The following is a 21,663-nucleotide window of genomic DNA, read 5'->3' on the forward strand; positions in this document are numbered from 1 at the left end:
TGTCTCTGCCCAGTACAAGGTATGTATTCTGTGTGCTTGAACCAGGGCTGCGGTGAAGTCACATCATGAACCAGGGGTGAGCATTGCCAGGATTCATTATGTTTAATTTTGAATTAATTTTTATTCAGTGCACATTCAGAAACCTTTGACTGTTGGCATTTTTTCAACCCCACATTTAGTTATACAACCCCGTAGAGAGTGAGGATCCATGGTTAAAGAGGCTCTGGGCTAGGACACTTCTGATGGGGCATTTAGTGGGAACCTTGGATGCGTCCTTAAAATGCTAGGTCAGATGTGATGTCTGGGGACCACTCGGCCTCTCTGCTGAACGCTCTATCAAACCCTCAGGAACATCTAACTCAGAACTCCTAATTTATTGTAAATATCCTGTGATGATCATTGTTAATTTGGCTTCCTGCCTCTTTAGTTGCCACCTAGACATCTGGAGCTGCCTCTCCTTGTAATTCAAGGCAAAGATCTGTGGATGAGGCTGAGGGTGGTCTAGACCTGCAGGCAGCATGGGATCCCGGATCTCAGTACAGAATGGAGGTTGTCTTGCTGTATAGCATGCTGTTTTACTTTTATTTTCCACTGTTCATCCAAATAAACCGAAGCTAAGGACAGGTGTTGGCAAAGCGTATTGAGATCTGGAACCAATGCAAGGAAGCTAGATCTATATTATTATTGCCCTCATAATCATCTGGCCTGAAGCCAAATGACAGAGCGAGTTTACATCAGTCCCATAAAACTCAAAACTAGTGAAGGTGAGGCCACTAATATGAAAGCTTTTCCTTAAACCTGTCCACTCAAACAGAGCAACATTCCATTTCTTATTTAATGCTGTATGTTTGTGCACATGCCTTCTTCTTTTGCTATTTATCTGATTATTTAAGTAAAACTCTCATATATTATCACTTTTTGTGTGTGATTTTATAATATTCTGAGATATTTTAATATTTTTGTTGGTTTTTTTTTAATGGTCGCCATGAGATGCTGTTTCAATAAATATTTTGAGTCTACATGTTTGCTACAAAAGGTGGCATGAAGCTGGCTTGCTTTCCAACAAGCTGAGACTCCGGGTGAGGGATATGAGGGTAAGAATGGACAAATGCTCTGGGGCTCAGACTCTCAGCGATAGAATTACTACCCACGTTAAAAGGTATCTGACAAGCCACTACTCGGCCGCACTACCTGTGAGGTGACCTGCTCGTCAGGCTGAGGAATCAGGGAAACAGTAACTTCACAAAGATAGAGCAGCACTTTTACTGTTAGAGTGTTATGCAGCACTTCGTTGAAGAAGTACAGCAAATTTCTTTGCTTTGTAACATGTAAACTGCTGGTTTTTAATGCTCATTTTGGGCGTAGCTGTGGTAGCTTTAATAATAGTCATTTTATATTGTTTTTTTCTACAATATGTAATCATTATTAAACTTTCTTGTAAATGGAGTAAAACACTAATGAATCAATACTAATAAGTGCCTAGGAAACTATCAGCTTGCTTAAACATTAGGCTCACATAGCTATAAATATTGTGTTAAATTCGTTTAAAATGGGGTTCAATAAGATTGTTCTGCCTTTTAGATACTACCTTCTGAATAGTTAATTCTAACATCATAAATACATTGATCTTAATAAGACTCTAATTGCTACACACCTGAGTTTGGTTAAGGGTAAGCTTGAAAAGAGAAAACTAGTTTGTATAGGAAATGATGATGTATCACAAGGGTGCTAAAAGAAGCCTGCTTAGGTTGTGGAAAAGATGAGAATGAAATGAAAATTCCTGCCTGTGTACAAAACAGGTTCCTCTATTGAATGCTGGTGTGCTCCAACAGGCCTTATTGCTTAGCGTTTACTGTCTATTGGAGAGCTGTAGAATAGTCTGTCTCATGTACAGTATAAATATGTAAATATTTTATTTGCGAGTTTGCATTACTACCTGACGGCTCTTTGTGCCTGATACTCCATCCTGGAACAATAAGCCACAGTAAGCACTTTTGTCAAAACTGTCAAATAATCCTTTTGCGTTTTTCCTCAGCTCTGTTCCCAAAGTATGGGATATGTTAGAAGGTGACATTTTAAAATAATGCTTGTGTTGAAATAAACAACCTGAACAGACCCATTATGCTTGTTTGTGATTATACATTTAAGTAGAACTATATATCTGTGGGTATGTAGATTTGGAGAAAATTAAATATAATTATATTTATGTAAATATAATAAATAGATATTTTCAAAATATTTGCTGTCCGGAAGATTATTTAATGTTGCTTCTTTTTTTAAAAAAAAAAATGGCGATTTTGCTTGACTTAACCAAACTTTTCACTAGTGTTGATTGGTTGACTGTTTGCAGTGATATGAATCAATGGCTTGATGGTTCCCCCTGCAACAGGTGGTACCTCAAGTGTTATATAATCTCTTAGACCATATTTCACTATCACCCAGATAGCTCCCAGCTCACTTCCCTGGGAAAAGAAAACTGAAGTCCAATTTTGGCAGAGTGTGAACGAAATGTGTGCTATACAGCTTTTGGGTTGATTTGTTTGGTGTGTGTGTGTGTGTGTGTGTGTGTGTGTGTGTGTGTGTGTTATTTATTTAAATAACTGGGACAGAGCAGGCATTCCATCAAAGCGTTCAAACAACTCCAGGAAAAAAAACAATCAGTGGAAGTCACACTAAGTCACATCACACTGTTACCCTGCCTAGGGTAATATTATTACACTAGTGACTTATTACCAGTTCCTGATGATGCTTCTAAACTACAAAGTGCTGTCTACAACCTCCAGTGACGGATGCCAGGCTAGCCCAAGACCACACGGCATTCTGGTGCTTTCTCCACGCTGGCCTCTCTGCCCTAACCTGTGGTTGGTAATTGAGTCAGTGGCCTGGGCCCAAGCTCAAAATGCTCAGGAGCCCACTTAAAGCCTGGGAAAGGCAGAGGGCCGTTTAGGACCTGGTTCTGACATGCTCTGGGTTGAGATCTACCTGGAGAAGTCAAAAGCCCTGTGTCCATTCTGTAGGAGTTCTTCCAGATTTCTCAGTCTAGGGACCATCTTTATTTCCTAAGAGTGTAGTGCCATGCAGATAAAAAGAAGGAAAAATAACTAGCAAAAATGAGCAAACTGGCAGTGGAGGGGGGAGAATGTTCTTCCTGGCCCTTGAGACTGAGGAGTGGGGGCGACCCATGCTACCCATCCTACCTTCCCAAAGTGGGCAGGGAGAGAAGGTACCTGGCTCTGAGAAGCTTGCCCACACAGCACAAGGTAAGGCCCAGACCCTGCCTTCTGCTGCCAAAATGCACAAATTTCAATCCAAATCAGTGGATACTCAGAAAACACTGTTTGAAAAGGAGAACCACACGCCAGGGACTCCAGTGAGGGAAATTGCCAAGCGCAAAACGAAACAGGCAAGCCTCTGTGTGAACCAAAACCAAGGAAATTCTTCACAGGTAAACCATTCCTCTGGTTCCACTTGTGGCACTGGGAACCAAACCCTGGGCCTTGTACATGCCAGGCACTTACTGTACCACTAAGCGGCATCCCAAACCTGAGTCTGTAACATTTAAAACCGTTTTTTTCAGGCTGGATGTAGTAGTGCACATCTTCAGTCCCCACACTTGGGAGACAGAGGCAGGCGGATGACGGTGAGTAAAAGGCCAGGCACTCCATACAGAGTTCCAGGCCAGCTGGAGTTAGGTAGTGAGACCCCCTTCTCAATCCATCAGTTGAAATCGGGTTTCTCCACAGGGCAAGGTGGCTCACACACCTTACTGGAGAAGGCTGGGGAGGGAGGATTGCCTGAGCTACAGGGGGAGACTTCCTTCTCAAAAGGAAAAAAGAAAAAGAAACAAAACATTAAATAAGTGAAAACGGTAACAGCAATTCAACATCCAAACTTCTGACACATCCAAGCAGCTAGTGGAGGCCTGGGCTCGGTGCACGCCAACACCCTGCTGGTGTCAGCCGCGCGGGGCGGCTCTAGGCAGAGGCCCGCCCCCGGGTGTCCCCTCGAGCCCGGCGCTCCGGCCCCTCCCCGGCCAGCGGAGCTGAGAGCCGGCGACCATGCTCCGCGTCCCGCGGGCCCCGCTGCTGCGGCTGCAGCTCGCCCTGCTGGTGGCCGCGGGGGCCGGGGCGCGAGTGAGCGCCCCGCGGAGCCTGGCGTGGGGCCCGGGGCTGCAGGCCGCCGCCGTCCTGCCCGTGCGCTACTTCTTCCTGCAGGCGGTGGACTCGGACGGCCGGAACCTCACTAGCTCGCCGCCAGGTCAGCAGCGCCCGTCGCCGTCCCCACGCGTCCCTGTCCCCACACACGGCCACCTCCCCACTGGGGGCGTCGCCCTCCCTCCTCTCCCCGGGGCTCCCTTCCCTCCTGTCTGACACCCACGGGGGCGGGAGACGCCACCTAGGTCCGTGGGGTGACTAACTCCAAGGGCCGGGCCACATGTCCCACGCGTGGACTGATGTTGGCGTACATGGCGCCCGTGGTGTCCTATGGGACGCCGTGCTGCAGTCACGTGATGCAGATGGTCCTTCCTGACCTTCAGGGAGTGCCTTCCTCCCCGACTCTGCACCCACTCATCGCTTAGGCGCTCCTAGGCCTGCAGGGCTGGGCCTTCTTGCACTCAGGGTTTGCCTTTTCTTCTTGCTTTTGACTAAATGCAGACCACAGGAATCAGTGAAACTAAGTAGAAACGGGGCTAGGGAGGGTCTTGTCCTGGATCTCTGCAGGGTTCCCCTCCCACATCTGACAGCTTCTCTCGACTTGTCCAGCTGGTTTCCCGTGGTTGCCAGTCAGGATTTGCTCATTTGTGTCTAAATTGAAGGCTGTTCCTGTTTTGCCAGCAGAGAGACGGAATAATTCAGGGCCTGTCTACTCCACAGTGCAATGGGAACGTCATGTACTTGGAGATCACTGTGTGTTTGATAATCCTGGAGTAAAAAGAGGATGGTAATGTCTGCCTACCAGAAAACTTAGAGTCTACTGAGAAAATAGATAAGCAACTGACCTATCAGGGCACATCACAGTTACTACAATGGGATATGTGCAGTGTGGTGTGAACATGGGAAGACTTCGCGTAGGCCCAGGGAAGTCTGGGAAGCCTTCGAGAGTAGAGGTTTGGAGGCTGAGGGTTTTCTGGACAGGCTCGCAGATGTGCAAACACAGAGAGTGTGAGGGTCAAGTGTTCAGAACAGGAGCCTGTGGGGCATGTTTCGGATTCAAACCGTGACTTAGTATCACGCCAAGTTTGTAATAAATAAATGAACCCGAACATGCACTTCCGTGGTTATAGCAAAAGAGTACGGATTTTTTCCCTAATTCCTTTTAGCATTCTTTTTCCCAGATAAAAATTTCTGCAGAGATAATATCTTATTTTATTTATATTGATATGTGTGTGTGTTTATATATGTCACTTGTGTGCAGGTGTCTTAGCATCCAGAAGAGGGCGCTGGATCTGCTGTAGCTGGATTTCGAGGCACTTGTGAGCGGCCTGATATAGTTGCTGGGACCTGAAAAGGTCCTCTGGAAGAATAGGAAGTGCCCTTAACCACTGAGCCATCTCTCTAGCCCCAATAGATCATGTTTTCGTAGTGACAAAATAACAAAACTCTTAATATGATTGTGGTGCATGAGTGGCTCCTGGAGTATGTGTGTACTTGGCAGGAAGTCAGACATATTTGGAGGATTATGTCGTCCTAGGGCGTAACACTTTGGTCTTCTGGGACACTCACTAATGTAAGATCAGTGCTCTCCCTGTAACTACAGGGAGCTTTAATAAGCTTCCTAAACCGGTCATGGCCGGCAAGATCCCCATCACCAGAGATTTTCTTCCATTTAAGATGCTGTAGAGCTGTGAGTGCTTACTATCACTGATATGTGAGCTTGGGTTAGTTCATTGATTTGTGAGCTTCAGTTACTTCTTGGAGCTGGGTCTCTCATCTGTACGGTGGGGGTAAGAAATACCTACCTGACAAAGTCTTACAGGAAACAGGTAGAAATGCTTCAGAGAGCTAGGTGTGATGGTGAGGGCCTATCACCCAAGCACTTGGGAGACAGAGGCAGGAGGATTGTGGGTTCTAGGCTAGCCTTGACTATGTAATAAGAACTTGATCTAAAAAATAAATAAACAGATCTGAACACAAGAAGTAGCCCACAGTAGGAGCTAAGTGATTTTTTTTTTTTAAATGCTTTTGGCTTCTTTGAAATTTAAGTGTTCGGAATCTCTGATGTAAGGGTTTGATACTTCCTGCCTCCTTTTGGGTCACTATGCTTCCATCAGTCAGCTTTTCTTAAAGAAGTTGGAATTTACGAGGAAGAAAACTCAAGCTGATCTTGGAATCTGTTCCATTATAATAGCCGTCAGGGCAAATGCAAACTCATATTCCTTCCAGTGTGAGCAATTCAGAATTCCCCTCTTCCTTGTCTCCCTTGTACAGATTACACTTCCTTACTTCTGTGTCAAACCCAACCAGTGTATTTCCCACTGACTCTCACATTAATTTTATGCTATCAATGATCCAGGCATGCAATGTTACTATAAAAATAACTAAGCACTTAAAATACGTCTTTTTAATAGTTTTATCCTTTCCTTTGTTGGTTTTTGTTTTGTTTTGTTTTTTAAGCCAGGGTCTCACTATGTAGGCCAGATTGGCCTTCAACTAACAGAGATTCACCTGCCTCTTCCTCCTGAGTGTTGGATTAAAGGTGTGTATGTCACCCCAGCTTTTCAGTCTGCTGTAGCACGCATTATCTTTCTTTTTTTTTTTTTTAAGTTTTTATTTTATGTGTATGTGTGTTTTGCCTGAATGTATGTATAACCACTGTGTACGTACCTTCTTGGAGGCCAGAAGAGAGTCTCAGATTCCCTGGAACTGGAGTTACAGCCAGTTGTGAGCCACTATGTGGGTGCTGGGACTTGAACCTGGGTCCTCTAGAAGAAAAGCCAGTGCTTTTAACTGCTGAGCCATCTCTCCTGTCTCTCGGGTTGCCTTTCTGATGGCAAGCTAGAAGAAACAAACACATTTGAAAATTCAATTTAAAAACAGAAAATTTCACACTCTCTTGAGCTCAGGGAACTTTGTAAAAGAGGAAGTAGGAAGTGTGTAAAAGCCAGAGATAAAGTGATGGGCTTTGAAATGCAGTCCTCTAGACCAGTGGGTCTCAACCTTCCTAAGGCTTCTACCCTTCAATACAGTTCCTCACGCTGTGCTGACCCCCCAACCATGAAATTATTTTTGTTGCTGCTTCATAACTGTAATTTTGCTGCAGTTATGAATCGAAATGTATATATCTGACGTGCAGATGGTCTTCGGCCACCCCTGTGAAAGGTGACCCGCCAAAGGGGTTGCAACCCACAGGTTGAAGATTGCCGCTCTAGACTCAGCCTTTGCAATCATGAACTCAAAGCTGTGGGCCTATTGCACCAGGCCCGCACAAGACTGGCCCTATCAACAGTCAGTCACGGAATGGGGAGGGTCTTATGGGGCCCTGTCCCTCACTTCCAAACTACTATTAGGTTCTGGGAGAGGGAGCGTCATCTTCAGTTGTGAGCCGACTGCTGGGCCCACCAGACTCCAAATCTGTAGTCACACAGACAAGCCTGGTTAGACTCAGTGGGTCACAGAACAAAATGAATAGCCATTTTCTTAATAGGGTGGACAGAGTGGGAGGGGCACTGGAGAGGGCAGAGGGTAAGAGTGGTCAGTATGCATTATTGTGCCATATGAAATCGTCAAAGAACAAATTTAATTTAAAAAGGGGGGGCATTTTCTCAGAAATGAGGGTTGCTAGATACTTTAAATGGCATTCAATAACATGTGTATTTTTACAGGGAGAAAGTTGAATTGCCACAGGGCCATCAACTTTAGAGTGTGGACTGTTAACTGCCTACCTAAGTCTCAATGGTATTCAGAAGAGAGAAGACCAAGTAGGCAAGACTGTCCCTTTCTTCAATGAATTGATTTTTCCATCCACTGTCGTTATGGAATAGATAATGACTCCCGTGTTAAGTCAGATCCTTGGCTTAAGGGTGGGTCAAGATGGTTGGTGGCCTCAAGAATCTTCTAGGCTGAAATGAGCATGGTTTACCATGAACACTGTAGGGCAAAGGAACTTCTGTAAGAGAGACATAGTAATCAGGAAACAATCGTGTTCTTTTTATTTCTTTTGTCTCCAGGTCAAGCACAATTCAAAGTGGTGGTAAAATCCCTTTCACCCAGAGAGTCAGTCCGAATTTATGTCCCTAAGCCTTTGGACAGAAATGATGGAACATTTTTGGTGAGATACAGGATGCATGAGACTGCCCACGAAGGCCTCAAGGTGGAGGTTCTTTATGGTGGTGAACACGTGGCTCAGTCTCCCTATATTCTGAAAGGTAAGAGTTATTAGTCACCCGAACCTAGACTACTGTGGGGTGCATGCTTTTCAGAATGGCTTGTGATGACCCTGCAGTCGGTTTGGAGAGCACTGGTTCCTCTTGCAGAGGATCTGGGTTCAGTTCCCAGAACCCACACGGTAGCTCACAATCATCTGTAACTGAAGCACAATCCTAATTAGTCTTATTAAATAAAAACACAGAGTCAGATATCAGGGTGAAAGTTGAAAGATCAGAGAAGCAGAGCAGCAGCCACTAGAAACTTCTTACTTCTACGAATCCTCAGACTGAATGGGGCCAAGATCCTCTCTCCACCGGCCTTACATTACTGTCTCCACCTCCCTAGTGCTGGGATTAAAGGCGTGCACCACCACCACCCGGCTCTGTTTCTCTTTTAGACTTGTTCAATCACGCATAGCCCAGGGTGGCCTTGAACTCCTGATCTTCTGCTTCCTCCTCCCAAATGCTGGGATTAAAGGTGTGTGCTACCACTGCCTGGTCTCTATGGTTAACTAGTGGCTAGCTCCACCCTCTGATCTCCAGGCAAGCTTAATTTGTCAGAACACAAACAAAATATCACACAACATGTAACTCCAGTTCCAGGGGATCCAACGTCTTCTGACTTCTGTGAGTACCAGACATGCATGTAGTGCACATACATACATGTAGACAAAACACACACCTAAAATAAATGTTTCTCCTTTTTTCCTCCAATGCCAAGTTGCCCTTAATCCCCTACAGTGTATTTTCTTATCTCTTAATGCCATTTTTAATTTTCCTAAGCTTCATCCCTGGGATGTGGCAGAGTTAACTGGACATAATTTAATCCTTTCGAGTTAAATATTCACAGTTTGTCAGATGAAATTGAGCCACATTTAATCTAGGGCTAATTATTCTCAAGGACGGAGACATGCGCTCCCTGAGTCCCAAGAATGAAAAGGCTTTGCAGTCTGGCTGGTACAGGCCCTTTCCCCAGCCACACTGCCCTCCAGTGTTCTGGATGGCTCTTGCCTGTATTGGGTGGTTTCACCTCCCAGATTCCCTGATCATAGGCTGGGATGTTTGCTCACTCACAAAGCCCTGCATGTTTCTAGGCTTTCCCAGGTTCAGTTCTCACCCTTCTCAGACTCTGTCTCCCAGGCTCAGCTGCCCCGTTTACCCTGCGCTCTCAGATCTTCCTCAGCACGGTGAGACTGCTCAGCTCACCCACGCCCTCCTCCTGTGCTACGTTAAGCAGCAGTGTGACCAGTGAGGCTTGCCTGGCTGGTGTCCACCTCCCAGACTCACTGTCCTTCACTGCCTCATGTCCATAGTCTGAGAACTGTGAGCACATAAGTTAGGCCAGGTTTCCTTCACCAGTTTTATGTGAGAGAATAAGTCAGTGCTTCTTATTGGTCTTAGTCTGAAGTAGAAATCCTAAAAAAAAAAAAAAAAAAATGATATAATCTCAGCACCACAGAGGTAGAGGCAGGAGGATCAGGAGTTAAGGCCAACCTGGGCTACAGGAGACTGTTTCCAAAGATCATAAATAAATCCTTAAGAAAAGCTAATTTTATATTAAATATGGATATGTCCTGAAATTATATTAGATTTATATGACACTGACAGACCTTTGGGTTACTCTATCTTTCTCTGAGACATGCCGACTGAGACAGTGTTAGAGGCATTGAGGGAAAGGTCCTCCATTTTCTCAAAAACTCACTGTTTCTACATTTGAATATCTGAAAATCAGGAAGCTCTCCTTTTGCATGCTAACGTGAAGTAGTTGTAAATTAATTACTTGTACCTCACTAGAAGCAAAGAATGTATCGTCCAAGTGACTGGAGTGTGTTTGTTTGGGAGGAAGCATGCGCTGTACAGTCTGTCTAGGGTGCCTCCAAAGGGGACAGGAGTGGCATGTGCTACTCATTAGTCTGAGATAGTTTAACCTCTGTCCGTAGTTCTCAGATTTGCCAAGGTGTCATCCAGTGCTCAAATCTCTCTGTTAACTCAGGGTGGCATTGTATGTATATGTGTATCACCTCCCCAGGGCCCGTGTATCACGAGTACTGTGACTGCCCAGAAGAGGATCCTCAGGCCTGGCAGAGAAGTCTGTCTTGTCCAGCCACGGAGCCACAGATTGAGCAAGATTTTACTTCCTTCCCCAGCATCAATCTCCAGCAGATGCTGAAGGAAGTCCCCAAAAGATTTGGAGACGAGCGGGGTGCTGTTGTTCATTACACAATTATCAATAACCACATCCACCGGAGATCTTTGGGGAAATACACGGACTTCAAAATGTTCTCTGATGAAATTTTGCTGTCACTGGCAAGAAAGGTATGAAAATGAACAAATTCCAAAAATAGTATCATTCAACTCTTTTGTTGCAACAGTTACATACTTAGAACTATGAAGACCAGTAAGAGTGGGCGTCAGGGCTCAGAAATGCGTCACGGAATGTGCCTTTGTAGATGGCTCTTTCCTGTAAGATTTAAATTAAAGTGGGCTTGGTGGCTCTTGCCTGTTATCCCCGCACTCAGGCTCATGAGACCTCAGTATAAGCTAGACTAAGAGAGCGAGGCTCTGAATGCCAGGACAGAACATAGGTCTCGTTCCACAGTCTAAGGTTCCGGTAAGTTTAGTCGTGACCTTAATGTGGGGTGTAGAGATCTGGGCAGCTGTATAGGCAATAGGTTCAAGCTGAGGGAGGGTGGAGTCAGAAAGCCTAGGAAGGAAACTGATTTGGCGTTCCAAGCAAGAGGTCCTCAACAGAGAGTGTCAGTCGTGGATGTGGAAGCGGGGTGGAGGACTCTAGGGGCAAAGCTGGAAGAGGGCATGGTGACAGAGGCAAAGGCTTGGGTCTGACTGCAGACAGTTGTTTAGGCAGCTGGTGCGGCTGCACAAAGCCAAAGCCACCCATTCACACTTCTCCACATACGCCCACTTCAGTAACGTTCCATTTTAAATGCCACCTCTGGAGAAGGGTAGCCGGTTCCCAGTTAAGTGAGTTTGCTATGTACTACCCTCACCCGGAGGCTCTCTTCTCCTTACCCACTGTTTTCCATGGTCATCTCTATCAGAAGTGCTTAAGAGGACCCAGCTAGGGAGATGGCTGGGTCGGTAAAGTGCTTGCTGGGCCATAGGACCTGAGTCTACTGCTCAGAGCCCATGTGAAAAAGACCAGTCATGATAGCATGTGCTTGTAATCCAGTGCTGAGGAAACAGAGAGAGGTGGAGCCCTAAGGCTCAGGGGCCAGCCAGCTTAACTGCCTTGGAAAGGTCCAGGCCAGTGAGAAACCATACCAAAAAACAAACAAACAAAAAAAAAAAACCCAAAAACAAACACAAAAAAGTAAGGTAGGTGTCTTTTTTTTTTTTTTTTTTTTTTTTGGTTTTTTTGAGACAGGGTTTCTCTGTGTAGCTTTGCGCCTTTCCTGAAACTCACTCTATAGCCCAGGCTGGCCTCGAACTCACAGAGATTCACCTGCCTCTGCCTCCCAAGTGCTGGGATTAAAGGCGTGCGCCACCACCACCTGGCAACCTTTTTTTTTTTTTTTTTGGAGGGGGGGGATAATTGTCTCTTGAGGAAAAACACCAGATTGACCCCTGTCCTCCATATATCTACACACATAGCCAAGAGACTGGGGCAGTATGTACCTTCCAGCACTAATGTTTGTGGTTTTGTTTTGTTTTATAGGTCACCCTCCCAGATTTAGAATTTTATATTAACCTTGGAGATTGGCCCTTGGAGCATCGGAAAGTCAATGACACTCCTGGCCCTATACCTATCATTTCCTGGTGCGGCTCCTTGGATTCAAGAGACATTATCCTTCCGACATATGATGTCACCCATTCCACACTTGAAGCGATGAGGGGTGTCACAAATGATCTCCTCTCTGTTCAGGGAAATACAGGTGAGCTAAGGTTAATTCTCCAGGGAAAACGCTTAAGGGTAAAAATAATGGAGGGAATGTTAACTCAGAAAGAGAAGATGTATATGCTTAATCATTCTTACTTCCTAACCAAGAAGAATGCTGGTCTAGCATGTGCAGGGGCCCAAGCTACATTCCCAGCACAGCAAAGAAGGAGGAAAGGACCCTAAGGCCAAAAGAGAATGTTTAGGACTCTAATTTGAAAATGAAATGTACTTAGTTTGGGGAAATAACCCCCAAGCCTATATTCATGGAGTCTCTTCTTTGGGTTTGGTCATTGGTAAACATCTTTTCATGTCTGCATTTGGTTATACTTATATGAAATTTTAAATCAAAACATTAAAAATATGTAAATAATTGTATATTTGGTAAACTTGTCTCTTAATTCTGACCCCAGTGCTTTTTATGGATTAAATGAGGGCACATTCTGAAAAACGTAAGAAGGTTATGATCATGGTGTGATTTGGGCAGTATGAACCCATCATCCAGTACTCTGTAAGGAATTCTCTTATTTCGTTTTTCTGCACTTTCTGAGTCTTTCAAATTGGAATTCTTTCTCTCTTTTTACGATTCCTGCCTTCCATTTACGATATAATACCTCTTTTTGGCAGTTCATTGAGCTGCAAAAAACTTGGCTTTGTCCTTTCCATCCTTTATTTCTCTTTATTGTTATTTGGGGGACAAGACCAGAGATTTGTGAAAACTGTCTAAAAGTATCATGAAGAGAAAAGATAAATGGAAATCAGATGAGGACCATATGAAATAAAAGTTGGCCACTTTCAGTTTGATACCAGTGGATTTCTCAGTATACCGAGAAAGTTGACCCCCTTCGATTTCTGTATCTTAGAGATGTCCCCAAGACACTGATGGGGACATTATTACTAGAATAATTATTTAGAATTATTATTTAGAATAATAAGAGGTCTTGTCAGAGATTGAAATTAACTTTTCTAAAACATTTCCCTTTTTAAAAAGAGAAGATATAAATAGAGAGAGAGCTGGGCATGGTGTCTCATGCCTGTAATCCTAGCACTTGGAAGCCTGAGGCAGGAAAAGTGTCCTTAGAGATCCATCTGGGTACATAGCAAGTAGCAGGGATATATAGCGAGATCCTCTCTCAAACTCCCCATGTACCTATGTGAGTGTAGTGAGCAATATAGTTACACTTAACAGCATCAAAGAAAAATATTTTCCCTCTATTCAAAATTATGAGCAGCTGAACTGGAGAGATGATCAAGTGGTTATGAGCACTCACTGCTCTTCCAGAGGACCCAGGTTCAATTCCCTGCACCCACTTGGTGCACAACAATCTGTAACTCCAGTCCCAGGAGATCTGGCTCCCTCCTCTGGCCTCTGTGGGCACTTCATGCGCACAGTGCACAGACATACATGAAATACATATACACATAACATAATAATCAAGGGAGAAATATGAACTAAAAATCTGTTGGGGTTGCTTAGTTAGGCAATTTTCTGCTGACCTTGTATAAGAACAAAAGCCTAACTCGTGTGTGATTATGAAACATGAAAAATTGAAGAAGCTCTGGCCTTGGGAGGGGGACAAGTCACAGAACCTCTGCTTGCCTTGAGCTTGGTCTGATACTGTGAAGGCTGCTTCCTAGTGCCGAACACAGTGAACAGCCCTTGTGACCTGTTGTTGGTAGGTAAGTGGGAGGGGCTGGGACAAACGGACAGACAGCCTCTGAAAGCATCTCTGGCAAACTGAGGCTCAGTCCCAGGTATTTTGGAAACAGCATTTATACTACAAAATGAGTTTGTGACGAGTACCAACATTTCAAATGACAATGGTGAATTAAAGGTCATTGTACTGTCTTATGATTTCAGATTCTTAATCATCATTTTTTATGGCCTCAAACTTCTAGGGCCTTCCTGGACCAATAAAACAGAGAAAGCTTTCTTCCGAGGTAGAGATAGCCGGGAGGAGAGGCTGGAGTTGGTACAGCTGTCCAAAGAAAATCCACAGCTGCTAGATGCAGGAATTACAGGATATTTCTTTTTCCAAGAGAAAGAAAAAGAGCTTGGAAAGGCCAAGTTGATGGGTTTCTTTGATTTCTTTAAGGTATGAGTCTTCCTATGGCTACGGAGTGATAAACTGTGTCCAAAGTCTGTGAAACAGGTCGTTCAAGCAGGTCGCCTCCGTCTGGGGCTGACGTCACTGTTATACTTTCCTGTGTGACCGAGGGAACCGCTCAACTCTTGACGGTTCTCTCTGTTCATTTTGTTTATGGAAAAACCTCGAACTGTATTTAATGCTTAATGGAGGAGTTAACATGAAGTTTGTATGTGTTTACTGTGGCTTTCTGCTTTGGTTTAATAAGCTGCAAGGATAAGTGTCTTTTATGGAAAGCGACCTCAAGTATCTTTGGTAAATAAAGAGTATTCATTTTTAAATATGGAAAATAGGAGGGTGGAGCCAGAGTCTGAGTCCTGCCTGCTGTGACCCCTCCTCTCTTAGTGGCTCTGGTGACCTGTGATGCCTGCCATGTTCCTTTACTTTCCTTTTGCGTTGATTTTTGTAGTGTGTGTGTGGTGTGTGTGTGTGTGTGTGTGTGTGTGTGTGTGTTTGTATATGCATGTATATGTGTGAGGTGTGTGTGTGTGTATGTGTGTGTGTGTGTGTGTGTATATGCATGTATATGTGTGAGGTGTGTGTGTGTGTGTGTGTGTATGTGTGTGTGTGTGTATGTGTGTGTGTATGTGTGTGTGTGTGTGTGTATGCATGTATATGTGTGAGGTGGGTGTGTGTGTGCGTATATATACATGTGTGTGCCCCTCACTGCTTTAGAGTGTTTTCATGAAACCCACATCCAACTGGCTAGGAAACACATGGTACTGATTATTTAATAAATTATTTTTTAAAGAAATTATTAAGAGGTTAGAGTGTAGCCCCGTAGAGAGGGCTTCTATTACATGTGAGAGGCAGAGGTTTGACCTCCAGCACTGGGAAGGAAAGGGAGGAGGTGGAAGGGAGGAAGGAAGGAAGTCACCAGAGTTGGGAATGGATCACCTTCATCTCGGGGGCTTTGTAAAAAGAACAGTGAATTTGCTTTCAGCATGTAGGTTTATAAATTTCTCTGTGTACCAGTTTTCTCACTTGTAAAAAAAAACAAAAAACTTGCTTTATATTATAATTTAATTGGATTTCATGCCTTTGATAAATGCTTTTGAAATGGACTTATTAATTTATTATAATCAGAACTTACTAATCCAATATATGCCAAGGAAGTGACTACTTCTCCAGGTTTCTGTCAACTAGATTTTATTACACTTATTTATCAGTGTGTGTGTGTGTGTGTGTGTGTGTGTGTGTGTGTGTTAGGTCAGTGACAACTTACTTCTTCAGGTTTCTATCAACTAGCTTTTGTTACATTTAATTTATCTCTGTGTTTGTGTGTGTGTGTGTGTGTGTGTGTGTGTGGGAGAGAGAGAGAGAGAGAGAGAGAGAGAGAGAGAGAGAGAGATGACAACTTACCAGAGTTAGTTCCCTTCCTCTAGCATGTAGGTCCTGGGAATTGAACTTGGGTCATCTGGTTTGGCAGCAAGCTCCTCTATCCACTGAGTCATCTTAACTACAGTTTACAAGCTGGAAAGATGTAGACTCAATTTTACATAAACTTAGTTTACCAGCCTGTAAACTGTAAAATAGAGACAGTGCCTTTCTGTTTTGTGGGTTTAGCATAAGGAATAAATGAAAATTATATATATATGAAAACTGATAATTAATATCACTTTTCAGAATATTAAAATTGAGAACTTTGACAATAGTTTTAGGACGTGCTTTGATTACAGAAATCTGGACTCTCTGCTTCAGAGATGTAATTGAAACAGGCACTTGTTCCTATGTCCTAAAATTTCCTACAAGGGAGCTGTTACAGGCTGTTTATAATTTTTATACAAAGAGAATGAATAATAAATGAAATGTAAACACAGACGTGGGAAAGTGGAAAATCATCCCTCTGTATTTAATTTTAAAGTACTGATGAAAAACAGAAGTAAAGCAAATGGCTTTATGAGGTTTTTTTGCTTTTAATCTTCTAGTACAAGTACCAGGTGAATGTGGATGGAACGGTGGCTGCTTACAGGTATCCATATCTCATGCTGGGGGACAGCCTGGTTTTGAAGCAGGATTCGCCATATTATGAACATTTCTATGTGGCACTAAGGCCTTGGAAACACTACGTTCCCATTAAAAGAAACCTCAGTGATCTACTAGAGAAGGTGAAGTGGGCCAAGGTATGTTCCATGCAATTTTCCTTTTCTTTGGCAATATCAAAGTTATTTATATGGGGGACCTGTGTTCCATCAGGACCTAATGTATCACAATGAAATAAAATCAAAGGAAGTGTGATTTTCTTTAAAAAAAAAAAAAGTGTTCCCTTTAATAGCTAAAGAATAGATATCATGGGTCAGAGAGGTGGCTGAGTGGATAAGAGCACTTGCTGTTCTTCCAAGGACCTTGGTTTGCAGCACCCACGTTGGGCAGCTCACAATGGCCTGTAACTCTGGCTCCAGGGAATCAGGCTTCTTCTGGCTTCTGTGGTCACTGCACTTGTGTACACAAATCCGCACATAGATAAACCCAGGCACGCAGATAAAAGAGAAAGAAAGGACACCGGAATCATTTTGTATACCCTCTATTAACACTGTTGAAGTTGAGATTTGAAGTCAGTGTTGCATGTAATATAGATTTTTCTAAATGATTCACGGCTGGGCGGTGGTAGCGCACGCCTTTAATCCCAGCACTCAGGAGGCAGAGGCAGGCAGATCTTTGTGAGTTTGAGGCCAGCCTGGGCTACAGAACAAGATCCAGGAAAGGCGCAAAGCTACACAGAGAAACCCTGTCCAGGAAAGGCTCAAAGCTACACAGAGAGACCTGTCTCGAAAAACCAAAAAAAAAAAGAGTTTTGGGTTGGGGATTTAGCTCAGTGGTAGAGCACTTGCCTAGCAAGCACAAGGCCCTGGGTTCGGTTGGGGGGGGGGGAGAATTCACTTATCACAATTTATCCTTCTATTATAACATCTAATATAAAACAAAAAAATTCCATTTTTTTAAGTTTTGAGAAATAATATAGGAATAATGCATCAGAATCATTGTTCTGGCTTTTCCTAAGATCCACAATTGCCAGCAAATAGCCTTTCCTGTCAGCAGTGTGCAGAAAATGAAGCGTTTCCCATGACTGTAATTAGGAGCATCGGTTATTCCTAGCACTACAGCCCGTGAGTACTAGTGAGTGAACATCTCTTATGTTACAACAGCATTATAGCCTTTTGTGGCTACCGCTTTGTAACAGAGCATTGTCTCTGCATATTTGAATGAAGCTTTATGAAAAACACATTTTTTTATTATTTTTAATTTTACACATGTGTCAGTGTAGAGGTCTGTACACTTGAGTGAAGATGCCCTCAAAGGCCAGAGGCCTCAGATCTCCTGCAGCTGGAGTTGACAACCCCCAAGGTGGGTGCTAGGAAAGGAACTCCGGGGTCCTCTGCAAGAGCAGTATACACACTTAACTGCAGAGCCATCTCCCCAGCGCTGAAACTTTTAGAGTTCATTTTAACATGAAAATTGATCCATTCTGTTCTTAGGCAGAGGGCATCGCTAGGGCGGCAGATGATGGACCCCAGGCTTTCTCCCTGGGGAGGCAGATGATGGACCCCAGGCTTTCTCCCTGGGGCGGCAGATGATGGACCCCAGGCTTTCTCCCTGGGGAGGCAGATGATGGACCCCAGGCTTTCTCCCTGGATCGCTAGGAAAGCACCAGAAGAGGCCAGTGAGGCCGTAGGGTCAGGTCCACACACCTTTGATCTTTTCCCTTTAACAGACACTAGTAAACTGCCCGCCTGGCCTCCTTTGTGTTACAGCCGTTGCGGTCCCCTAGCTGCGCTGTTGACACTCACCTCGCCTGTCTCTCCCGCACTTGCACGTAGCTTTCTTTGTGGGCCACAGCCGCAATTGTCATTCTTTCCTTCTAGGAAAATGATGAAGAAGCAAAGAAGATTGCCAAAGAGGGCCAGTTAACTGCGAGGGACCTTCTCCAGCCGCCCAAACTGTTCTGTTACTACTACAGGGTGCTACAGGTCAGTTCAGAAGTGTCCAATCTGATGGGTCAGGGCTCCTTAGACGACGTGCGTGACTCGGACACTTTGTACATGCTTCCAGAGGGGATCAGGGGCAGCTTGTGGAGAGAATTTGGGTTCAGCTGAGACTCTGAAGCCTCCACAATCTTTGTTCTTGGAGCCCATGAAAGTAATTAGAGGCTCCTCCCACCTTGTCAGTGTGCGCCCCCTGGTGGTTGATTCTTAGAGAAACGTCCTTCCTTGTCTGTAGGTGGAATAAGCAAGCCATATCCCACCCCACCCCACCCCCACATGCCCGTCTTGCCATCCTTAGATGGGTTCCATCCTGTCTACTAATCTAGTTTTAATATTTTTTATTTTAATTACATTTTATTTATTATTTATTTCGTGAGCTCGGGGAGGCGGAGGTGGAGGTCAGAGGACAATTTACGGGGGTTGGTTCTCTCCTTCCACCACGTAGGTCCCAGGGATTGAACCAGGGTTTTAAGGCGGGGCGGCAGGCACCTTTACCCACTAAGCCATCTTACCAGCCCTACCTTTAATTTTAGTGGTAGGAGCTTCTACCTCTAACATGTTAATTAGGTTCCCTTAATTACATCACTATTTTGTTGCCATTAGCCCAATACTAGGAATACATAACCAAGTGGACACAGAATGAACCGAGTGAGAGACTCGGTTCATAGGTATATTTATGGCCAGAGCAAAGAACATTGCACGTGCCTCTTGGCGTGGTTATAACTCCAGGCCTCCAGGATGGGTGGAAGTGGCCATCTATGCACTCTGTCTGGAAATGCTCGTGTTACTGTTATAAAAATTCAACAAGATAATTATTCATTAGAATGGAGGATAAGTGCTGACTCCATTTGTTTCCAGAAGGGGCATTTGGCTTGGCATCTCTTTCCTAGAGGTGCCCCATTTACCCTGAAGTGTAGATTAGGGCTCCATGCCGGACTATGAGATGTTTCACCAGCATTTACAGTAAATAAAGCTAAAATGTAGCTGTGAGATTAGAATAGGCCAGACCTTTGGTTTGGGTCTGAAGTATCATGATTGAAGGTGGAGATGTGTGGGGGGTGAGACTAGAAGGAAGCAGGAACTAAACCTTGCACTCTTCCAAACCTATTTCAGAAATACGCTGAGCGCCAGGCCAGCAAGCCCATGATACGTGATGGAATGGAACTTGTTCCCCAGCCGGATGATGGCACATCTGTTTGCCAGTGCCACAGGAAGAGGCCTGAGAGGGAAGAGCTTTAAGGAGACTTGGCTTCACACTCCTTTGTATGCTGGCTGCATCTTAAGACTTGTGAAAGATGCCAAGCTGTGAAGAAACAGGATCCTGGCCTGGTGTGTCAGGCTCACACCTCTAATCCCAGCACTCTGGAGGTAGAAGTGAGAGAATTTCTTTAGTGCAAAGCCTGCTTGAGATAAGTGGTGATTGCTTGGCCAGCCCAGACTACCCAGTTGGATCTTATCAAAAAGCCAAAATAGCCGGGCAGTGGTGGTGCACTCGGGAAGCAGAGGCAGGTGGATCTCTGTGAGTTCGAGGCCAACCTGGCCTACAGAGTGAGTTCCAGAATAGCCAGAACTGTTTCACAGAAAAACCCTGTCTCAAAAAACAAAACAAACAAACAAAAAGCCAAAGCTAAAAAGAAATGCAGAGAGATGCTAAGCATGTAATCCCACACTCGTGAGGCTGAGGCAAAAAGATCTTGAGTTTCGGTATTACCCAATACCTCTGGGTATTCATTTTATTTCGGGTGAAAACTGCTCATTTGAGCATCAAGGTAGAAAAGAACTTATACATCACCTGGGAATCTGGATGTCACATTTACTGGTTTGTTTCTATCTTTTGTTCACTTGCTCTTACATCCAGTGATGGAGGGGAAAGTGTTTGGGGAAGGTTTTAGTTGCTCCTCCCTGGGTAGTTTCTCCTCTCGCAAGCTGCTCCGGATGCACAGTGATGGCAGCTCTGCTGTCTCTTCCTCCTGCCGGAAGCTCTGATGAGGTTAACTAAGGAGGAAGCTGCTGTTAAAGGTAGCGTGGAGATGATGGAGGAACACACTGCACCGTTTAAGTCTTTCCAGCTAAGTTTTTGCCAGAGCTTAAGACAGAATTAAGGGGGAAACTGTACCTTCCACTGGTGAGTCACAATCTGTTTGGGTTGTACACCTATTAAAGACAGCATAGCTATTAATGTAAATGGCGGCTCCTGTGGATATCTTTATCATCTATATACTAGGGATATAAGAAATTACAGTTGTCACGAAGAGATAGTTCATTCTTTTTTTTGTCCTTCCGAAAGAGTCCTCGAAAACTGCTATGCCAGCTTCGGGAAGCCTCAGCATCCCTGGATTCACTAATAAGCCAAGCAGAGAGGCAGCTACTCATCCCTGGATCCACACGCAGATGGAAAGAGCCTCCTCTTTCACTGGGTTGCACCATTAAGGTAAAGGCTTTGGCACTTGCCTCTGCCTTTTCGGACAGGGTCGAGATCTAAGTCTCATACCATAAATTCACGTCTAATTCCTCAGAGCTCCATCAATCCAAGATGCAGTTCATGACAGAATGCAATCTCAAACAAGAGCTCCCAGAGTAATAGTGCTCCCCAAGCTGGGGCATTCATTTGGTCCTGTCTGTTCTCCTGAGGACCACTAAGAACACGGGAATTTGTATTTTTAACTAGGCCACAGGAATGTATCATCAAGCCAATTACCCCATCACCCATTTAAAACCTACCCATGTAGTATGAACTAAAGGACAAGCCGTCCCGAGGCCACACCGTGGTGCATCTGAGTCTACCTTCTGTTGTGCATGGAGGGTAGGGCTTTATCGAAATGGCTTATGGAAAGAAAGGCTGCCTCCTGTTTCTACCTCTGTAACCCCAGGTCCAGAAAGCAATTGGTCGTTTGTTGTAGACACATTAAGTCTTTTAGATTGATGCCGTCCGATGATGGACAGTCCTAACAGTTCAAAGCAAGTTGAGACAAAAGGGCAGTTTCTATGGACTTGTCAGGGCCCTCAGGAGCCTCATTTTGGAGCACTGCACTGGAGGCAGAGTCTTCAACGTGAACCTGCAGGGGACATTTCACATCCAAACTGTAACGAGTCTATCAAGAAATCTAGATAAACCCCCATCTCCCCAGCTTGACCACAGCCTTTGAAATGAGTCTTACACGGCTTTTTGGTTTATTAGCTTGAATATATCTTAGTGAAAGAAACTGGATTTTAAACCCTGATTCCTTCCCTTCCAACTCACCTATTACCCACAATATCCATGAGCCGCTCTTA

At 44.5% G+C, this 21,663-nt stretch overlaps 1 protein-coding gene across 1 annotated transcript; it reads left to right on the forward strand.

Moving 5' to 3' along the window:
* The first annotated feature begins 4,058 nt into the window (after positions 1-4,058).
* Poglut3 (protein O-glucosyltransferase 3) lies at positions 4,059-19,876 on the forward strand. The gene is made up of 8 exons (XM_059267891.1): positions 4,059-4,257; positions 8,168-8,365; positions 10,395-10,681; positions 12,042-12,258; positions 14,160-14,356; positions 16,336-16,530; positions 18,271-18,375; positions 19,504-19,876. Exons 1-8 carry the CDS (start codon positions 4,059-4,061, stop codon positions 19,627-19,629), a joined length of 1,524 nt encoding a protein of 507 aa, XP_059123874.1. The 3' UTR covers positions 19,630-19,876.
* Positions 19,877-21,663: the final 1,787 nt, after the last annotated feature.

The sequence above is a fragment of the Peromyscus eremicus genome, chromosome 7 (genome assembly GCF_949786415.1).
Source record: "Peromyscus eremicus chromosome 7, PerEre_H2_v1, whole genome shotgun sequence".
In the NCBI taxonomy this organism is placed as follows: domain Eukaryota; kingdom Metazoa; phylum Chordata; class Mammalia; order Rodentia; family Cricetidae; genus Peromyscus; species Peromyscus eremicus.